Consider the following 16,433-nt stretch of genomic DNA (forward strand, 5'->3'; position numbering starts at 1 on the left):
TAATTTTGGTACATATATAATGACATATTTTAAAAGGATTCTGTTAGATTTTTCAAAAGCCTGTTTTTGTTAAGGAAAAGTTTATTTATTATACATGGAATTGATCTTAAAAAGTTGTTTAAAATAGGATTTTAAAGCTGGAGAAGAAGTCCTGGCTCGTTGGACAGACTGTCGCTATTATCCTGCCAAGATTGAAGCAATTAACAAAGAAGGTATGTGTTTGAAATTATCTGAAACTTAAAATGGGATTAATAGTAAAATTTTGCTGTATTTTTAATTTTAAGTAGCATATATAGTTTTTACATATAGATTTTACCTCTCTATATTTTTCTGAATGAATTTCTTACTAGTATTCTTTTGGGGGAGCATTTAATTTGTTATATATTGTACAGAATAAGATGTCACATGATTTATTGCCTAAATAAACTTTTAATTAGTAGAAGTAAATAGTTGATTAAAATTTTCGACTTTCAGTTTACAGGCTATGTTATATGCATTTTATTTCTACTTCTCTGTTTCCATTTGTGGCTAAGCTGTATTTATGATCATCTCAACCAGAGTGTGAGAACAGGGTAAAGATATGGGGAAATTAAAATCAGTTCAACTTGCAAGTGAAATACGTACAATATTTTCTGAGGAAAGGGTATGGAAATTTATCAATTTGAGAATTTCTTTATTGTGTCTCTTCCCTCTCCCCTTCCATTCATTTCTATAAATAATTGAATTAATTTTCCCAGTTACCTTTTGTGGACATTTGTTAGAATATCAGATGCTGAGTAAAAGGTACTGAAGTGATCAAAAATGTTGACAATAACAGAAATCAGGTATGTTAGTGTGGTATAAGACTGATGAATCTATTGGACAGATAATGAATTTAAAAAATAGAACTTTTATACTGATTAATTTGGAAAGGTGTGAGAATTAATATTTAAATTGTTATTGAAAACAAATATTTCTTGAATTTCTCATTTAAAAATCTCATTTAAAATTGTTGTGAAATACTTGTATTTTATTTTTTATTTTATATTTTTCAAGTCAGTAATACATTAGTTTTCTATTACAATTATTTCTTAAATGTCTGTTTATTCATTGTTTTCACTAAAGAAACATTGAGCAACAGCTTTTTGGCAAGAAGGGTGTTTAATCTAAGTAAGGGGCACTTCCTTTAAACTGACTTTTGAAAGACAAATTAGCTAGATAAAGAATGGATAAAAAGGCTTCTGGCAGAAGAAATGGTGTGTAGAAAATAATAGAGACGAGAAAGGAATGTCATTTTAAGTAACTGCACATTGTTTGGAGTGAAGGATTCCTTTAAAGGGGGTAGAATAGGGGTCTAAGAGATTGGAGAGAGAGTTAAGAATTGATATATGAAGTGTCTTATAATCTTGCTGAAGAATTTGAATTTTATTTAGAAGTGATGGGAGCCATGGAAGAGATTTAAACCACAAACTTTGAGAGAAAGAAGAGGAAGACATTTAAAAAATACATTAAGGAATGTTAGGTGTGAAAAAGTAAATCATAATCTAGCTAGATATCATGTTATAACTTTACAAGCACCTTAATCCAATTAATTGTTTCAATGAATTGAAATCATGAATTTGGCTTTATTACCACCAGTTATCTTACTGCAGGAAGTGTTGAGAAACCTCTCAAGTCATTAGGTGTGCAGGTTATTTCTCCTTTTCTAGTGGGATGTATGTTTCACTATGCACTTAAACTCCTATATACCTGTGTTATGGAGCTCACTCACATTCGCAAGTCTTATTTATTCACATTGACTTCCCAGTGTCTAGTCCAGAGCCCAGCACAGAGTAGGCAGTCAGTAACAATTCATGGAAGGGAAGTAAGTAAAGAATCTTTCTGTTGGTTAATGGGATCCCCCCAAAACAAAATAAAGCTAAACTAAACAATACTCTCTACTTTAATTAAAAACAGTTTTTTTAAGTGTGGAGAGCTTTGGGACCTTCCTTCTGTGCATAAAGTTGCCTGAATATATGCATATGCAAGTGCATGCATACATACACACACAGCACACACTCAGAAACAAAATCACTCATTCTTTTTCCTGCCCCATTTATTCACAGGCATTTAATGTAGACATTAATGCTAAATTAATTAAGCTTACATTAGTGGAAGAGTGATGATACTCATTGTGATCCCTGCCATTTTCAGGAGTAGTTTCAGTGAACCCTTCGTGAAATATTGGCAGATATTCATTTTTAAAAAATCTCCACTAGAGGTATTAATTTTGTGATTTCTATATGCCCTGTATGGTGGATGAGCCTGCTTCCCCCCGCCCCCCTCAAAAAAGAAATAAAAGCAAAGGAAGCCCTCAATTCAGTATAAAAGCAAAACAAAACTAACAAATGTGAACTTTTAGGTTTTTGTAACACAGTTTACAGAAGAGAAGAGAAGAGAAGGGGCCGATCAGTGTGGACTGGAGTGGTCTGAGAAGTTTTCATCTTTAGGGATGGTCCTTGAAGAGTGGGTTGGAGTGAGACAGGCATGAGGAAAGGAGGAAGGGATCACAGCAGTGGAAATAGTATGAGCAAAGGCAGGGAGGGCTGAATGCTTGGGTGGCCTAGCGAGCCACCTGGGCTCATCTTGAATGCCGTATGGAAGATGAACGAGGACAGACAGTTACAGAAATGATGGTAGTGCAAGGTACAGTAGGCATTCTCAAAATTTTTCCAACATCTTTACATCCTTGCTATTCACCTGCTCAGTCGTTATAACTTGAGTTTAGATCTTTGTATCTGTGATATTTAGCATTATGCTAATTATTGAAAGCCATGAAAACAAATGGTGTTGTTCAAATGACAAAAAAAGAAAAATCTTTGCACGTATATGCCATTGGTTTTGGTGCCAACTCCAAAACCATTAATAATTATTACATTTCTTGTTTATACTTCTTTTGTAAAGGCCAAGTATCTGTTTATTTAAAGTGGCACTCTGCCCTCATTTGTGAAATGGTAGAAAAACATTCATCTATGAAATGATAGAAAAACATATGAATATTCATAAGTATAAAATCTATGTAATTTATGTATTTTCCAATAGTACTGGCTTATATTGACTTGAGAGCATGGGATCTGCAACAGAACTGCCTGTGCTTCATAACTGACATGCAAACAGAATCTTGAGTCCTGAAAGTAGGATGAGTCAGTAGGAAAGGCATACATAGCTAGACTAGATCGGGAGTGATAGTTATGGCTGGGCTTCTGCTTAGCTGAATGTCACTGGATGCAGCATTCAGCTTTCCTGGAGTTCGGTGTCCTGATTTGCACATGAAGACTTTTATAGAGAGGATTTGTAAGGTGTTTTCTAGCTTAAAAGTATAGGATTCTATAGTTCTTATTTGTCAGTTCATTACTATTGCCAAAGGAGTAATCTCTTTTTGGGAAAATGATTTTTTCTGTATATCAGATCTTTCTCTCTGTTATTTATTTTGAAGAAATTTTCAAAGAGACCAAATGATAATTCCTTTGGAAATATTACACATTTTTGTAAATAATGATTTTATTTTTGTGAGATATAAGTCAAAACATATTTAAATGATTACAAAATAAATTTTAAAATCCTTCAGTAAAATTCAGAATTACATGGAACTAACTTAATCAAGACTAAATCTGTGCACTTTTTCATGAAAATATGAATTCAGTGTTGTTTTTAGAGGGAGAAAGTAAACTTAACTTGATGGAGTCCTTAAAAGAGGTGTATGTTTGCAGTTATTGCAGTCTCAGAGCGTTTATTTATATCAGGTCTATTTGTTAGATTTCAAGAGTTGCTGCTGTAAGGTTGAGTTATATTTTCTGATGATTCTGACTTGCTCCTATTTCAGGAACATTCACAGTTCAGTTTTATGATGGAGTAATTCGTTGTTTAAAAAGAATGCACATTAAAGCCATGCCCGAGGATGCTAAGGGGCAGGTAAGAGTGTTCAGTATTCCTGGCTACCCGGAGATATCATCCTGAATGGTGAAAATCAAAATATATATGTTTTTAAAAAGTGAACTAATTGTAGGGTTATGTGCTGACAGCCCCAAATAGCAGCAAGAAAAAGAAGCTTAGAATGTAAAATAAATTATACACTTGATTTTTGCTTCTTTGGTTTTAGACCTGCTAAAGTTATAGGTCACTAGTTTCTGTTCCAGGTGAAATCCCAGCATCCACTAAGCTGGTGTTGTCCTATCGACCCAGCTGGATCGTGTAACCAGTCTATGGGAAGTGAGGTAAGTGCCTTTTTTTAAAAATTTTGTTTTGTTTTCCTGGTATATAGTATCACTTAGAAAGTTAATTTTTATTGAGTTTCTTATCCTCTTCTTTCCTTCTACAAATCATAGTCATTCATCCTTCTTTAAAAGGCGCTTACCTGACGCTCTGTAGGCTGTTTCAGGTAGGGCTCTCTGAGTCACATGATGAAGCAGTGTAGTTACATGCTTTGTCACTGCTCAAAGCAAGAATGAACGGTAAGCATCTGGGATGAGGGAGCATCTGGGATGGAGTTAAAATCATGATTCCATTTGTTGACTCTGTCTCCTGAAATACTGGAAAGAAAAGGTGCCATTAGAAATTTAAAGTATTTTCTTTTTTGTTCTGCTGTTATTTGGGATTTTCAGCACCTGGACCTACAATTAATCTTAAGAGCTTGAAAGTAGTCTACATAAATGTTTAATATGGAAATATGCTACATATTTGTTCCATACTGTGCAGGGAAAAATATTCTGGAATGCGTTGAAATTCATCTAGTCATCTTCAGTCAAATGTAAACATTTAATAGTCTAGAAGTGTATACCACCACATTTAAAAACATTATTCCTAAAGAAATCTGAGAGGTGTGATTGTTTTCAATCACTTGGTTTTCAAAAATTTAGTTATGAAATGATGAGCTATTAGAGTTTTTTCCCCAATTAATATGTAAATACTATTCAGAATGAAAAAGCTTCTGATCAGGGAATTGCTTCATGTCTTCTTACATGTATGTATAAATAAAATGTTCTTTTAAGCATTCGGTGGTGTGATTTCTCAGTTACTGCATAAAGAGATTGATTAAAGTCTTAGCAACATAGTTTAGTATATACCTATTTAAACAAAAGTCTCAATTTTTTTTTTTTTTTTTTTGCTTTAAAACTATTATTTTGTTATTCTGGTTATTCAGATGTTCATGAAATGGCACTAGTATTAATGCCTCAAAGCTTTTTGTTTTTTTTAAAGTGGGGCATTGAGCCAATTTGGTTTGTGGCAAAATTATAGGTTGTAAAAATTAAGCTTATTGGATGTTTACAGTGTTTATTTTTAATAAGTATTTTTGTCACATTATGGTGTATGTTAACATTAAAATCAATGCCAAAATACAAAACTACTGGAAAAAATATTGGGGTAATGCTATATTTCCTTTAATATTTCATTTTTTCTTCATAATTCTTAATGACAAGCACTTTAGAGATACTTGTAGAATTGGCTTTTATAAATTGCTCCCATTTTATGAGTGTTTTTGACTTGTTTTCATCTAGGAAATGTGCTAAATCAGGTATAGTTTGGGCAAGGCTAAGAGAATCCTATCTTGTGTATTACCTAGATTTTGAATACTTTGTGAATTCCTTTATAAAGATATAAAGTAAAATTTATTTTATTAACATAGCAAAGAATAATGCATCAAATAAATGCAGTGTGGAAATTCTCTTCCCTAAACTTTTTATAGGACCTGTATAAAATATGACATGAATAACAATTTTATATATGTGAACCCCTGTATTAATTAATATTCTTAAGCCTAAATAAATGTCTTGATGCTGTCGTTTCTCACTTTGAACCAATTGGTTATTACTGGTAGACCTCTTCTTGCATTAAGAGGTTAGCTTGATTACCTCGATGATCTTTTAATACTATAGTGGATGAAGTATGAGCTATAGTTCTTCTTACACTGTATCTATAGACATTTTCTCACTGGGAAAGAAGGTACGGAGGACATATTGACTACCTAAGAAGATCCCCTCTCTCCCTCCCTACCTTCCTTTTTCTCTTCTTTTACATAATTGTTAGTGGAATGGTAGTGTTGATACGTAAACAGCTATGGAACTGACATATTTTATAGGATGAAGACTAACTCCTCCATCTAATGAGATACTTCACTTCTTACTGTTACTTCTGATACTCCACCTTAATAAGAACATAACAGCAGTAATTACAGGATAAGAGTAGAGCCAATATAGTTTTAATTTGGAGGCTGATAACAGGGCATATACTTACATTTTCTCTCCTACTTTTTTCTTCCTGAGAGTGTACTGATATAAAGTTTACATTGTAACTCACTGGTGTTGAAGTTTGGCTCATAAGGTCCTTTACTATTTACAAAGCATTTTCTGTATATATTTTTTATTATATTCTCACAGTAAATCCTTTGACATAAGTATGGCTGATATTTCTGTTTCACAGTTGAGGAATTCCAATCTCAGAGAATTGAGTAACTTGACTTAAAGTTTTACTGACCCATTACATGTACAGTGACTCCTTGAACCCAAATCTTCTGATTTCAAGCATAGTGCTAAGTTTACTGCACTAATCTATTATGTTCTCTAAAGAGAACTTGGAAATGTATCATCATTAGTTCTAATTCATATAAAGATCACACCAGTTATTTTTGACAGTGAAGCTTTCCTATTTAAAAATGCAAGAGCAAAATAATAGAATTCTTCAATCACATGGCTTCAGTGATTCCCATGTTTAACAAGTCATATGATCAAGAATCATTTTTTTAAATACCAAATAATTTAAATTTTACAAGATGCAGCATGATTCTCTTCTAATTTTCTCTTTGAGGTAGAAAACAACTTGGAATGGAAATTACCATTGATATTTGTCAAGATTTCTCTAACAACTTAATATTTCCCCCACAGTGTGAAACTCAGAATTAAATGTTCTGCTGTTAATAAGTCTGCAGACTTATGATCTCTGCTGCATGTAACACTTTGCTTATCTGGTTGTACTTGCTCTTATTTCTCTTTCTACTTTGTTGATTGATCTCTCTCAATTTTTTTTTTTTTTTTTTCATTGGTGGTGGTTTCCTTACTACTTAAATAGTAGTCTCAAGACTCAACTTACTCATAATGCTTTTAGGTACACTTGATGCTCCTTGAGCCTTCCACGACTCTTTCCCATTCCTGCACACTTTGATGTCCATGCCTTTGTTTAATGTTTTTCCCTTTGCTAGGAGGGCCCATTTTCTCCTTTTCTACTGCCCTCTTTCCTAGCAGATTCCTACTTATCTTCAGGGTTCAACTCATCCGTTATTTTCCCTGAAGCCTTCCACTAGTCTTTCTCATCAGTCAAACTTAATCTTTTCGTTCTCTCATAGTGTTTGGTTTATTCCTTTAACATATCTTCTGTCACATTGTCTTATAATCTCATTTGCCTGTGAATTCATTATGGGAAGAACTACTCTTTTATTAACTGTTGTCTCTTGAATGCTTAGCATGGATCCTGGTATATATAGCAAGATATTCAATAGAAAATTGATGAATGAATGTGTTAGGTGTAATCACATGATGTTTTCAGTTCATTTCAATCATGGGGAGAGCGAGAGAGATTTTGTTTGTTTTTTTAATGGCTTACTGTCTTCACCATTTATTTTCAAGGCTGGATAGCTATCAACCTATGTTGCTTATTGCTTAATTTTATTTACCTATATTATATTTGTTAATATAACCCATGAATTAAATTCATTTGATATTATGAAATTGTTTTTTGTTGCTTGGACTAGGAATTTAATATACATTTTGGATGAATCTGCATTGGGGGTCTATTTGGCAGTGATTAGTGGCTGTAGTGGGAGATTAACTTTGTAGATACTCCAAATGTTTGTTTTGAAGTAATCTTTCAGATTGTGAAAATTGAAATTTTAGCACACTTTATAATTCTTTACACATTTTCATATTTTTTACAATAAGCATTTTTAGTTAAAAATAAGATAGTAAAATTTATTCAGCAACAAAGTAAAAAAATTAACTCAGGAAAAATAAATATTTACACCTCAGAAGAACGGTAACTAACACCAACCCAGGAGGTTATAGAGGGAGAGAAATTAATCTGGAGACTGACAGTGTGTGCTTTACGTTGGTCAAGTCTCATAGCTCATTTTTTCTTCATCAGTAATATTAATTAAGCTGTTATGAGAAATTGGTATCTGAACATTGAAAGCTTTAGAAAATAAAATCATAGCTTGATTTCTGTGAAATCGACTGTAATTTGAATGGTACATTCTTTCTAGTGAGGAATAGTAATTCATTCAATGTGAATACATTTCTTTAAATCTTTGCAGAATTGCAACTTAGCATTTTTCTCTCCTTTTATGTTCTATTGTATTACGGACAAGAAATGCAATGCAGCCCTTAAACCTTAAAATGCTAAGGTGGAATGTCATGTAGTATTCCATATTTGCAATAGGTTTCCTCTGTTGTTTTAGGTTTTTTTTTTCCTGTGAAAACATGTCAAAGAAATACTTGTTATTGAATATTTTTGCTATTTTATGGGAGGCCATACAACTAACCCGTTAGATTATTAGATTTGATAATCTACCATGTTGAAGGTCTATCTTGTAAATATAATTAACTTGATTTTTATGTTTGTGTTATGTAAAAGCAGCTTTAAAAATGTGATATATATTCATTAGTGTAATAACATTTTGATTAATTTGTAATACTTCACATGTTTTTTGTTTTTCCTTTGGAGGATTGGATAGCTTTAGTCAAAGCAGCTGCTGCAGCTGCAGCAAAGAATAAAACAGGGAGTAAACCACGAACCAGCGCTAACAGCAATAAAGATAAAGATAAAGATGAGAGAAAATGGTTTAAAGTCCCTTCAAAGAAGGAAGAAACTTCAACTTGCATAGCCACACCAGAAGTTGAGAAGAAGGAAGATCTGCCTACATCTAGTGAAACATTTGGTACAGAATACGTTCTTACATTCATTCCTTATGACACTGGTAAATTCATGCAGGGAATAAGTCAAATCCCTTGCTTGGCTACCTGTAATTTTGAACATATAAGTAAATTAATAGGCTTTTATCTTAGCATAATATGATGGCTAACTTTTTTAGCATCTTACACAGAGATCTGAAGTATAATGGTCTAATTTGGGTACTTGATGTTCGATGCTCTTAATATTCTTCAATAGAAGTGAATTGAGATTTTGATTTGTAACTTCTTGGTGTAGTAGGTTTTTCTTTGAGCTTTTTTTGCTTTGTGTTTTTTCTTCAATCTCATTTTAAATGCCTCTCATATATTTCAATATGTAATATGAAAAAAGCAGTAAGTTATTCTCTTCCTGCTTTTCTTTCTTAATGAATAATCACTTAGTAATCTTTTATTTCTAATATTTTAGGCTAGAGGGATTTGTGTTTTTTAAAGTTAAAAAACAGATTAAAAAGCTAATGTGCAAAACATTTTTACTATCTTGCTATTTAAAAGAAATGTGTATTAATTTTGGATCCTAGATAAACTCTCATATATGTGTTCTATTAAAAGTAGGACTTCATGTAGAGAACGTTCCAAAGATGGTCTTTCCACAGCCAGAAAGCACATTATCAAACAAGAGGAAAAATAATCAAGGCAACTCGTTTCAGGCAAAGAGAGCTCGACTTAACAAGATTACTGGTAAACTACAATGATTATTTTTGGGGGGAATGGAGGGCTTGAGTTTAGAGTAGTTTATTTTTATTAAAGTAAAATGCGTATTTTGTATCAATGTCATGAACTGGTTAATAAGAAAGACAGTTACTTTCTGGTTCTTCAGGGTCAACATCTTTCAACACTGTCAACTTTTTCTGTTGTGAAACGTGAAAAATATCACATGTCTTCTTCCTACCTCACAGGGATGTTGTGAGGATTGATAAGATTAAATGCTACAAAATTTCATAGTTTTTAAATCACCTTGGTGGTAAAAGTAGTTTCTATAAGAATTAAATTATCTGCTTCTGTCAGTCTATGGTGATATAATTTTAGAGGTTCTAAATATTTTTATGCATTCATACACTTGACCAGGCTCACTTAAGGACAGTACCATATGTGGTTGGAAAGATGAATATCTGGATTAAATTTAGTTCCTGAATTTATTAATTCCTAACGTAAAAGAACTTCTATGAGTTTTCTTGTTGTTGTTTGTTTTATTTCTACATTTATCTTCAGGTTGGTCTCTAGAATCTGGACTTATTTCCATGTGCTATAGGAAGGGAAGTATCAGTGTTAGGGTGATGGAGAACACTGAAGTTCTAGCCTGGTTAGCGTTTATAGAGGAGGGGATTGAAGTATTAGAATTTGCACCAGTCATACTAGACCTCGTCACTTCCAAGTCCTATTCAACCTAATGATTCTAGTCTTTAAAAGAAACTGTAAACATATTTTATTTTTCTGTCTATATGTTAAAAGAGGAGTTTAAATTCTTTAATGATTCAGTCATACGTTCTTATTTTAAGGACAAAATTATTTTTAGCACCTTTGCCTTAATAAAGCTGCATAAACCTTTGTTGGCATTTATTTAAATAAATTGATGAAGCTTGGTTTCACTGTCAGATCTAAGAATAAACATAAATTAAACATTTCGACCATTTTGTAAAGAGAGGAAGTCCACTGAATGGTGACTCTGGAGCTGAGGGTTTTTTAGAACCCCTGTTTTACTGTAGTGGTCATTTAAGTGATTATAATTGGTTTCAACAGGTGAGAATATTTAGTCTCTTTCCATTTGTTTATATTATTTTCATGCCCTTCTCTGATAAAGGATATTTTTGGCCCCAGGACAGGAATTATTTCAAATCAATTCACCCCATTACACCTCTTCCTTGGAAACTATTAGCCTTGGAGAAAGCCAAAATGTTCACTAAGGGATTATTCTGTGGCAACTTCAGACAGCAGTTTTGCCTCGAAATGTGGAACCCTGTGCTACATGCTGGGTGGAAGTGGAATAGTACTTCTAACTCCTGTGATACAGAGATTGAAACAGCATTGTGGGAAGAGTCGAGATGAAGGAAGATGGAGGTGAGACTGACATGGTACAACAGCCAGCTTACCAGCACCATGTTTTATTCCTTCAATCTGGACAACCTGCTTTTAGTTTCAGTCAATATACTCTTACATGTGCATTACTGGCAGGTTCAAGCTCAACGTTTAAAGAAGTTAAAAAAGAAAAAAAGAAAAGAAAACAGCTGAGCCCATAATGGTGTATTATTTCTGCATGGCCTTGAAAAGACAGTAATGAGAAGAAAAAAATACCATTTTACCATGTGCCTCAAGATATGATACTGGTTGCTTAGTAACACCCTGTGCCCCGTGGAGGGGCTTTCTCTTCACTTTCCTTTGGGAATCTCAAGTGAATAAGTGATAGTTTGGCAGTAGCAGCAAAGCATAAAATTTTATGAATGTGAGACCGTTGAGATCTTTTCCCTTTATTTACTCAGAAGATTAAAGTGTACAATATATGATAATCTTTTTAATAGTTCCTTTCTGCATCTGTTTCCTTTTTTTTTTCTTTTTTGGTGGTCGCCGTCTGCATCTGTTTCTGATTTCATGTTACAACTATGTCATGCAAAAAGGCAATAGGTATTGTAATATTGTCTTCAGTAGCTGAAACTCAGGCTTGCCTCTACAGTAAATTTCATTAGTAGTTCATGAGAAGAAATGAGAACTAATGTAAGACAGCAGTTTTGTTTTGGAATTATGGTATATTTTGAATCTATCAATCTCACCTGTATGTGTCTTTTTGTCCCATCATTACTGAGAGGAACGGGGCTGGGATCATTGCAGCCTGCTCTGATATATTCCATCTCCCCTCTGCCCACCCATCCATTTTATTTATTTTTTAAATAGTTCTAGCTGAAAATAAGTGGAACAGCCACTGGATAATTTTAATTCATGTATTTATTCACTCTTTCTGTTCTCTTCCCTACATACACGCCCTACAGTGATTCTAAAACTGATTAATGTATAGCAAATGATGTAACTAATGGCTTTTCTCAAAGCTTCCAAATAGATAGATATTGAAAATAGAGTTGCACGGTATATACAAGTGTACTTCAAAAAGTTTGTGGAAAAACTGAATTAAAAGATAGTACTAATCTTTCCCTGAACTTTCTGAAGTACCATCATATATATTCTTTTGGGATCTTATTTATCATTATGCAGTGTACCTTGTTGATAGTTATAACGTATGCTTTGTGCATACTGATTTAAAATAGACAGTTTTACACAAAATCAGGAGTTTATACTTTTGGGATAAAGTTGCAAGCAAACAGTTTGAATAGATTTAAAAGTACAGATTGTCGAGAGGGTAAAAAAAGAAATTTAAGTTAGTACATGACCTGTTTTTAATAGTTTCTAAGAGTTCCTGGAAGTTCAGCCAGCTTAGATATGTTTGTGCTATTTAAGAAATTTTTAAAATAATTTTTAAAATCTCAAGGTTTTAATTGACAAGTAATATGTTATTGATAATATCAAAATATTGGACTCTTGATCTCCACAAAAAGATTGTATTTTGAAATCCCTGGATACAAAGTAGGTCAAGAATGTAACCACTTTGCTCTTTCTTTGTTCCTTTTTACCATTTCAATCTGTGTTTTAAAATCTATTCTGGAGAGCCGTGGCCTCTGTTCTATTTATTCTTATCGGCAAGGAGAGACCAACTGTATGTTTTATTGCTGAAGTAGAGTATCGTGAAGTTGTGGCTTTATTTGTGGGTGATATTCATAAATATTTGATATTCTGTGTTCTTCTACCTAATGTTTAAATAATCTGTTGAGGTTGCATAATGCATTCTTTTAGGATAATTTTATTCTATAGATATATTCTTGTGGAGGAAGGCCTGTTAATAATGTATTGATAATTAATAAGTATTTCCTAATAACTAAACTTAACTTCATTTGTATCTGTTTCCTTCCGATTAGTTCTTCTCATGTTCTATGGCTTTTGCATTTCTTTCCAGAATGTTAGCAAGTCAAGATAACAGATTTTGGACTGCCTCTTAAGGCAGAAGTTAGAGTCCTCTCCTCAAGGACCTATTTTATTATTTGTCCCCTTTTCTTGTTCATATTTAGTAACTCCTTTGTAAGTTGTGCATATAAAGTGTAAAAAACTTTTTTTGGATAATACTCGGGGCTTTTGATTTCTCTAGATACCAACTATTATATTTTTTTCTATCTAATTTTAAGTAGTTTTTCTTAAATGCCCCATTACTTTTTATGAGCACATTATAAGGCTTTATTTTTCCTTCCCAAACCATTAAATGGGAATGGCTTTTAGTTAATTGGGTCTATAATATCCTAACATAAATTCACAGGTTATGGCTGAATTTTTTTGGTTTATTTTTTTTTTTTAACTTGTTGTACCTTATTTTTAGTATTGTAATTTGTCATCTGTTTTATTTATTGATGAGTATTAAAAACTATTTTACTACCTATATGAAAGGAAACAAAAAAAAGATATAATTACTTAATATATTGAGTAGCAAATATTTGTCCCATTTGAATAGCACTCAGGAATACCGGTAGAACCTCAACTCCTGGCAAAAGAAGAACTGGATTTTCTAATCATTTTTCTTTTTATTTCAATAGTTCATTGATTCTCAAGAATATTAGCTGGACAAGGAAAACCTAGTGAATGTGGTTTTAAATGTTAAAGAAATAGTCAATGCTACATCTCTTTTAGTCATGTAAAAATATGTTCAGAATATAATTAGGACTGAATTTATGGATTGAGCACTATTTTTGTAAAATTGTTTATATGCCATTTTTTTTCCATTTAAATCTACATTTGATATGGTATGAAACTGGAACAAATTATGTAGATTGTTATTTTAAACTGGGTCAAATACCAGTTTTAATGTCAGTCACTGATATGTCAAAATCATTATTTTACACTCAACCTTTTCTGTTTTAAATTACAATCCGAGTGCTTAAATATTCAACTTTCTAATAAAGGAAAGGTGCCTTTTGCCCAATTTAATATTTCGCTCTAGTACTACTTTAAGAATATCATTTTAAATGCAAATTCCTACCTAGATCACTTGACATCTTTGGGGTAGTTATCTGATAAGGACACGTTGCCTTTTGTCTAGCTCTGCGTTATGTGGTATATGGGGACGCCTTTTTTTCCCTATTAAATATGTTGTGAACAACTTCAGTAATAGAGGTGATATAATTGCTGTACTTTGTTTGCTATTAAGTTGTCAGTTGTTAAACATGCTTCCTTTGAAGCAGAGATTTAGTGTGGCTGACTTTGAAATGACTTTTCTTGGCCTTTTGTGAGCAGGGTGGCCATAAACAAAGACAAGTACTTGTTATTTTACAAGGATTATAAACCTGGCTTCATTGAGGTTGTATCTGACAGGCTGAGCAAGGAATTTTAACCAAGTAAATGTCTTTAATTTATTAATTAAAACAGAGTTTTAATGTTTCATGAAATTAATTGTGCTTATTTCAGATAAAATATTCTGTCTTCTAAAATTGCGAGTTAGTGGTATATGTTGGAGAAAACTGGACTTTTTTCATTATTTGTAGAATTAAGCTATAATATTAAGTTCACATGTTCTAGGAAGGACCCACACTTTTTCTTCCCTCTTAACATAAAATGGATCCATCAATGTTTTTGGATCTCTTGTTAGAAGATAAGATACAACTGGACATAGAGATAGACATGCAAAGATTAGGATAAAAGATCCAAGTGAAACTAAAAATGGGGAGAATTTTTTTTTTAACTTGATAATACAACAAAAAAAATCTTATTTTATTTTCTAGATATTTGGAAGGATTTCTCATGTATCAATGTTAATTCTATATTTTATTTCAGTTGTAAGGACAAAGCCCATATTATAAGTATTAGCATTCTAAGCAATCTTAATGTGGATATTAAGCCATAGAATTTTAAATTTTCATAGAATAAATGTGTGTGTGTGTGTGTGTGTGTGTGTGTGTGTGTGTCTGAGGGTGTGCAAGGATCTCATTAAGATTAATATTTTAAAAACCCCCAATAACTCTCAAGTTCTGATTCAGACCCTTGAATTATTATTATGAGTGTTTGTATTTTTGAAAAGCAAACATTTTAGAATATTTACTTCCTATGTATTAAAAAGTATGGGAGGCTTCAATTGCTAACATTTTTAAGAAGTTAATTAGAGTGAAAATCAATATTTTTTCTAATTTGCAATTTCTGTACAATTTTTCTCAAGGTTTGTTGGCATCCAAAGCTGTTGGGGTGGATGGTGCTGAAAAAAAAGAAGACTACAATGAAACAGCTCCAATGCTGGAGCAGGTATGAAATGGTAGCATTTGCTTTTTTTCAAGGTTCCCACTGGAATGATCACGGAGATATAATATCCACGTAATTGAATTTGCCCTTTTGATCAGATATGGGAATAGGAAGATGATTAATTGATGATATATTTTTAATCTGCCTTCTCCAAGGTATACAGATAAACTACAGACTTCATTAGTGTTTGTTTTCGATAAAGCTTTTATCTCCAAAATTTGAAGGCCTGGAGACAGGCATCCCAGGGTATAAGCTTCCATCCAACCGGATCACCTTTAACTAGCTTACAAAAAGACCCTTACACAAATACTTTTCATTTGTGAGTTAAAACAGGGTTTTTTGACATCTAATAAAGCTTCTTTTGTAAGAAGTTTCTTTTATATTGTAATAATTGGTGTTGTTAGACTGACTATGTGTTTTATGAATTGATCAATGAGCCATACATTTTTGCTAGGATGTATATTTTAATAACTACAAAAAAAAGAGAGTTTAAAAAACTATTAAGGGTCTTTCTTTAAACCACCTAATAGAGGAATTTCAAAGTGAAGGTTGCAGTTGCTAGATTTTGCCTTCGCTACCTTCAGGTTCCCACAATACTTGTACATAATGAACTGTGCATGCTTTTACATTCTCTAAGGGCTTAACTTCTTAGGCACTGTAAGACTGTAAGAACACAGTAATAGCCATAACTGAATTTCCTTGGTTCTCCTGTTTTAAAATCTGAGCCTTAATGTAGTTTTAATATATCCTTTTTGTATTGTTTTAATTTTCTTTATTAGTAACCTAATAAAGAAGGCTTTAAAATGAGTATCTTTGCTCTTCTCTATATGCGTTTTAAAAAATAATCCAAATTTAATTGATATTGTATTGAGTTTTTCAGGGTTATTTCAGGCCTAATTTGATAACAGTGAGTTGTTTTGGTGCCTCCACTAATGTTGTATTAAATCGATAGTCCTTTAAATTGATTAATATGTCAATGAATCATACCTTCTGATTTTCTGTGATCATCAAACGGTTAAGTCTTTGCCGTTATTGTCAGTATATCAACCAAATTTTAAGTGACTTTTTAAACTATGTATTATTATATTCAACGTCCCAGATATAACAGTATTTTGTATTTTCACCACTGTTTATGGTATTCTCAGA

General features: G+C 32.4%; 1 protein-coding gene across 7 annotated transcripts in view; it reads left to right on the forward strand.

Moving 5' to 3' along the window:
- Nucleotides 1-16,433, forward strand: part of PHF20L1 (PHD finger protein 20 like 1) — a 71,385-nt gene that overhangs the window by 19,021 nt on the left and 35,931 nt on the right. For 4 of the 7 annotated variants that reach the window (XM_063079477.1, XM_063079484.1, XM_063079478.1 and 1 more), the window contains 6 exons: nucleotides 128-212; nucleotides 3,842-3,930; nucleotides 4,155-4,232; nucleotides 8,728-8,941; nucleotides 9,522-9,650; nucleotides 15,208-15,290. In XM_063079477.1, the coding sequence (XP_062935547.1) occupies nucleotides 128-212; nucleotides 3,842-3,930; nucleotides 4,155-4,232; nucleotides 8,728-8,941; nucleotides 9,522-9,650; nucleotides 15,208-15,290 (678 nt within the window). The remainder of the gene's footprint in view (nucleotides 1-127; nucleotides 213-3,841; nucleotides 3,931-4,154; nucleotides 4,233-8,727; nucleotides 8,942-9,521; nucleotides 9,651-15,207; nucleotides 15,291-16,433) is intronic. The other 3 variants (XM_063079479.1, XM_063079481.1, XM_063079482.1) reach the window with 3 other exon arrangements.

This window comes from Cynocephalus volans, chromosome 15 (genome assembly GCF_027409185.1).
Source record: "Cynocephalus volans isolate mCynVol1 chromosome 15, mCynVol1.pri, whole genome shotgun sequence".
NCBI classification, from domain to species: Eukaryota; Metazoa; Chordata; class Mammalia; order Dermoptera; family Cynocephalidae; genus Cynocephalus; species Cynocephalus volans.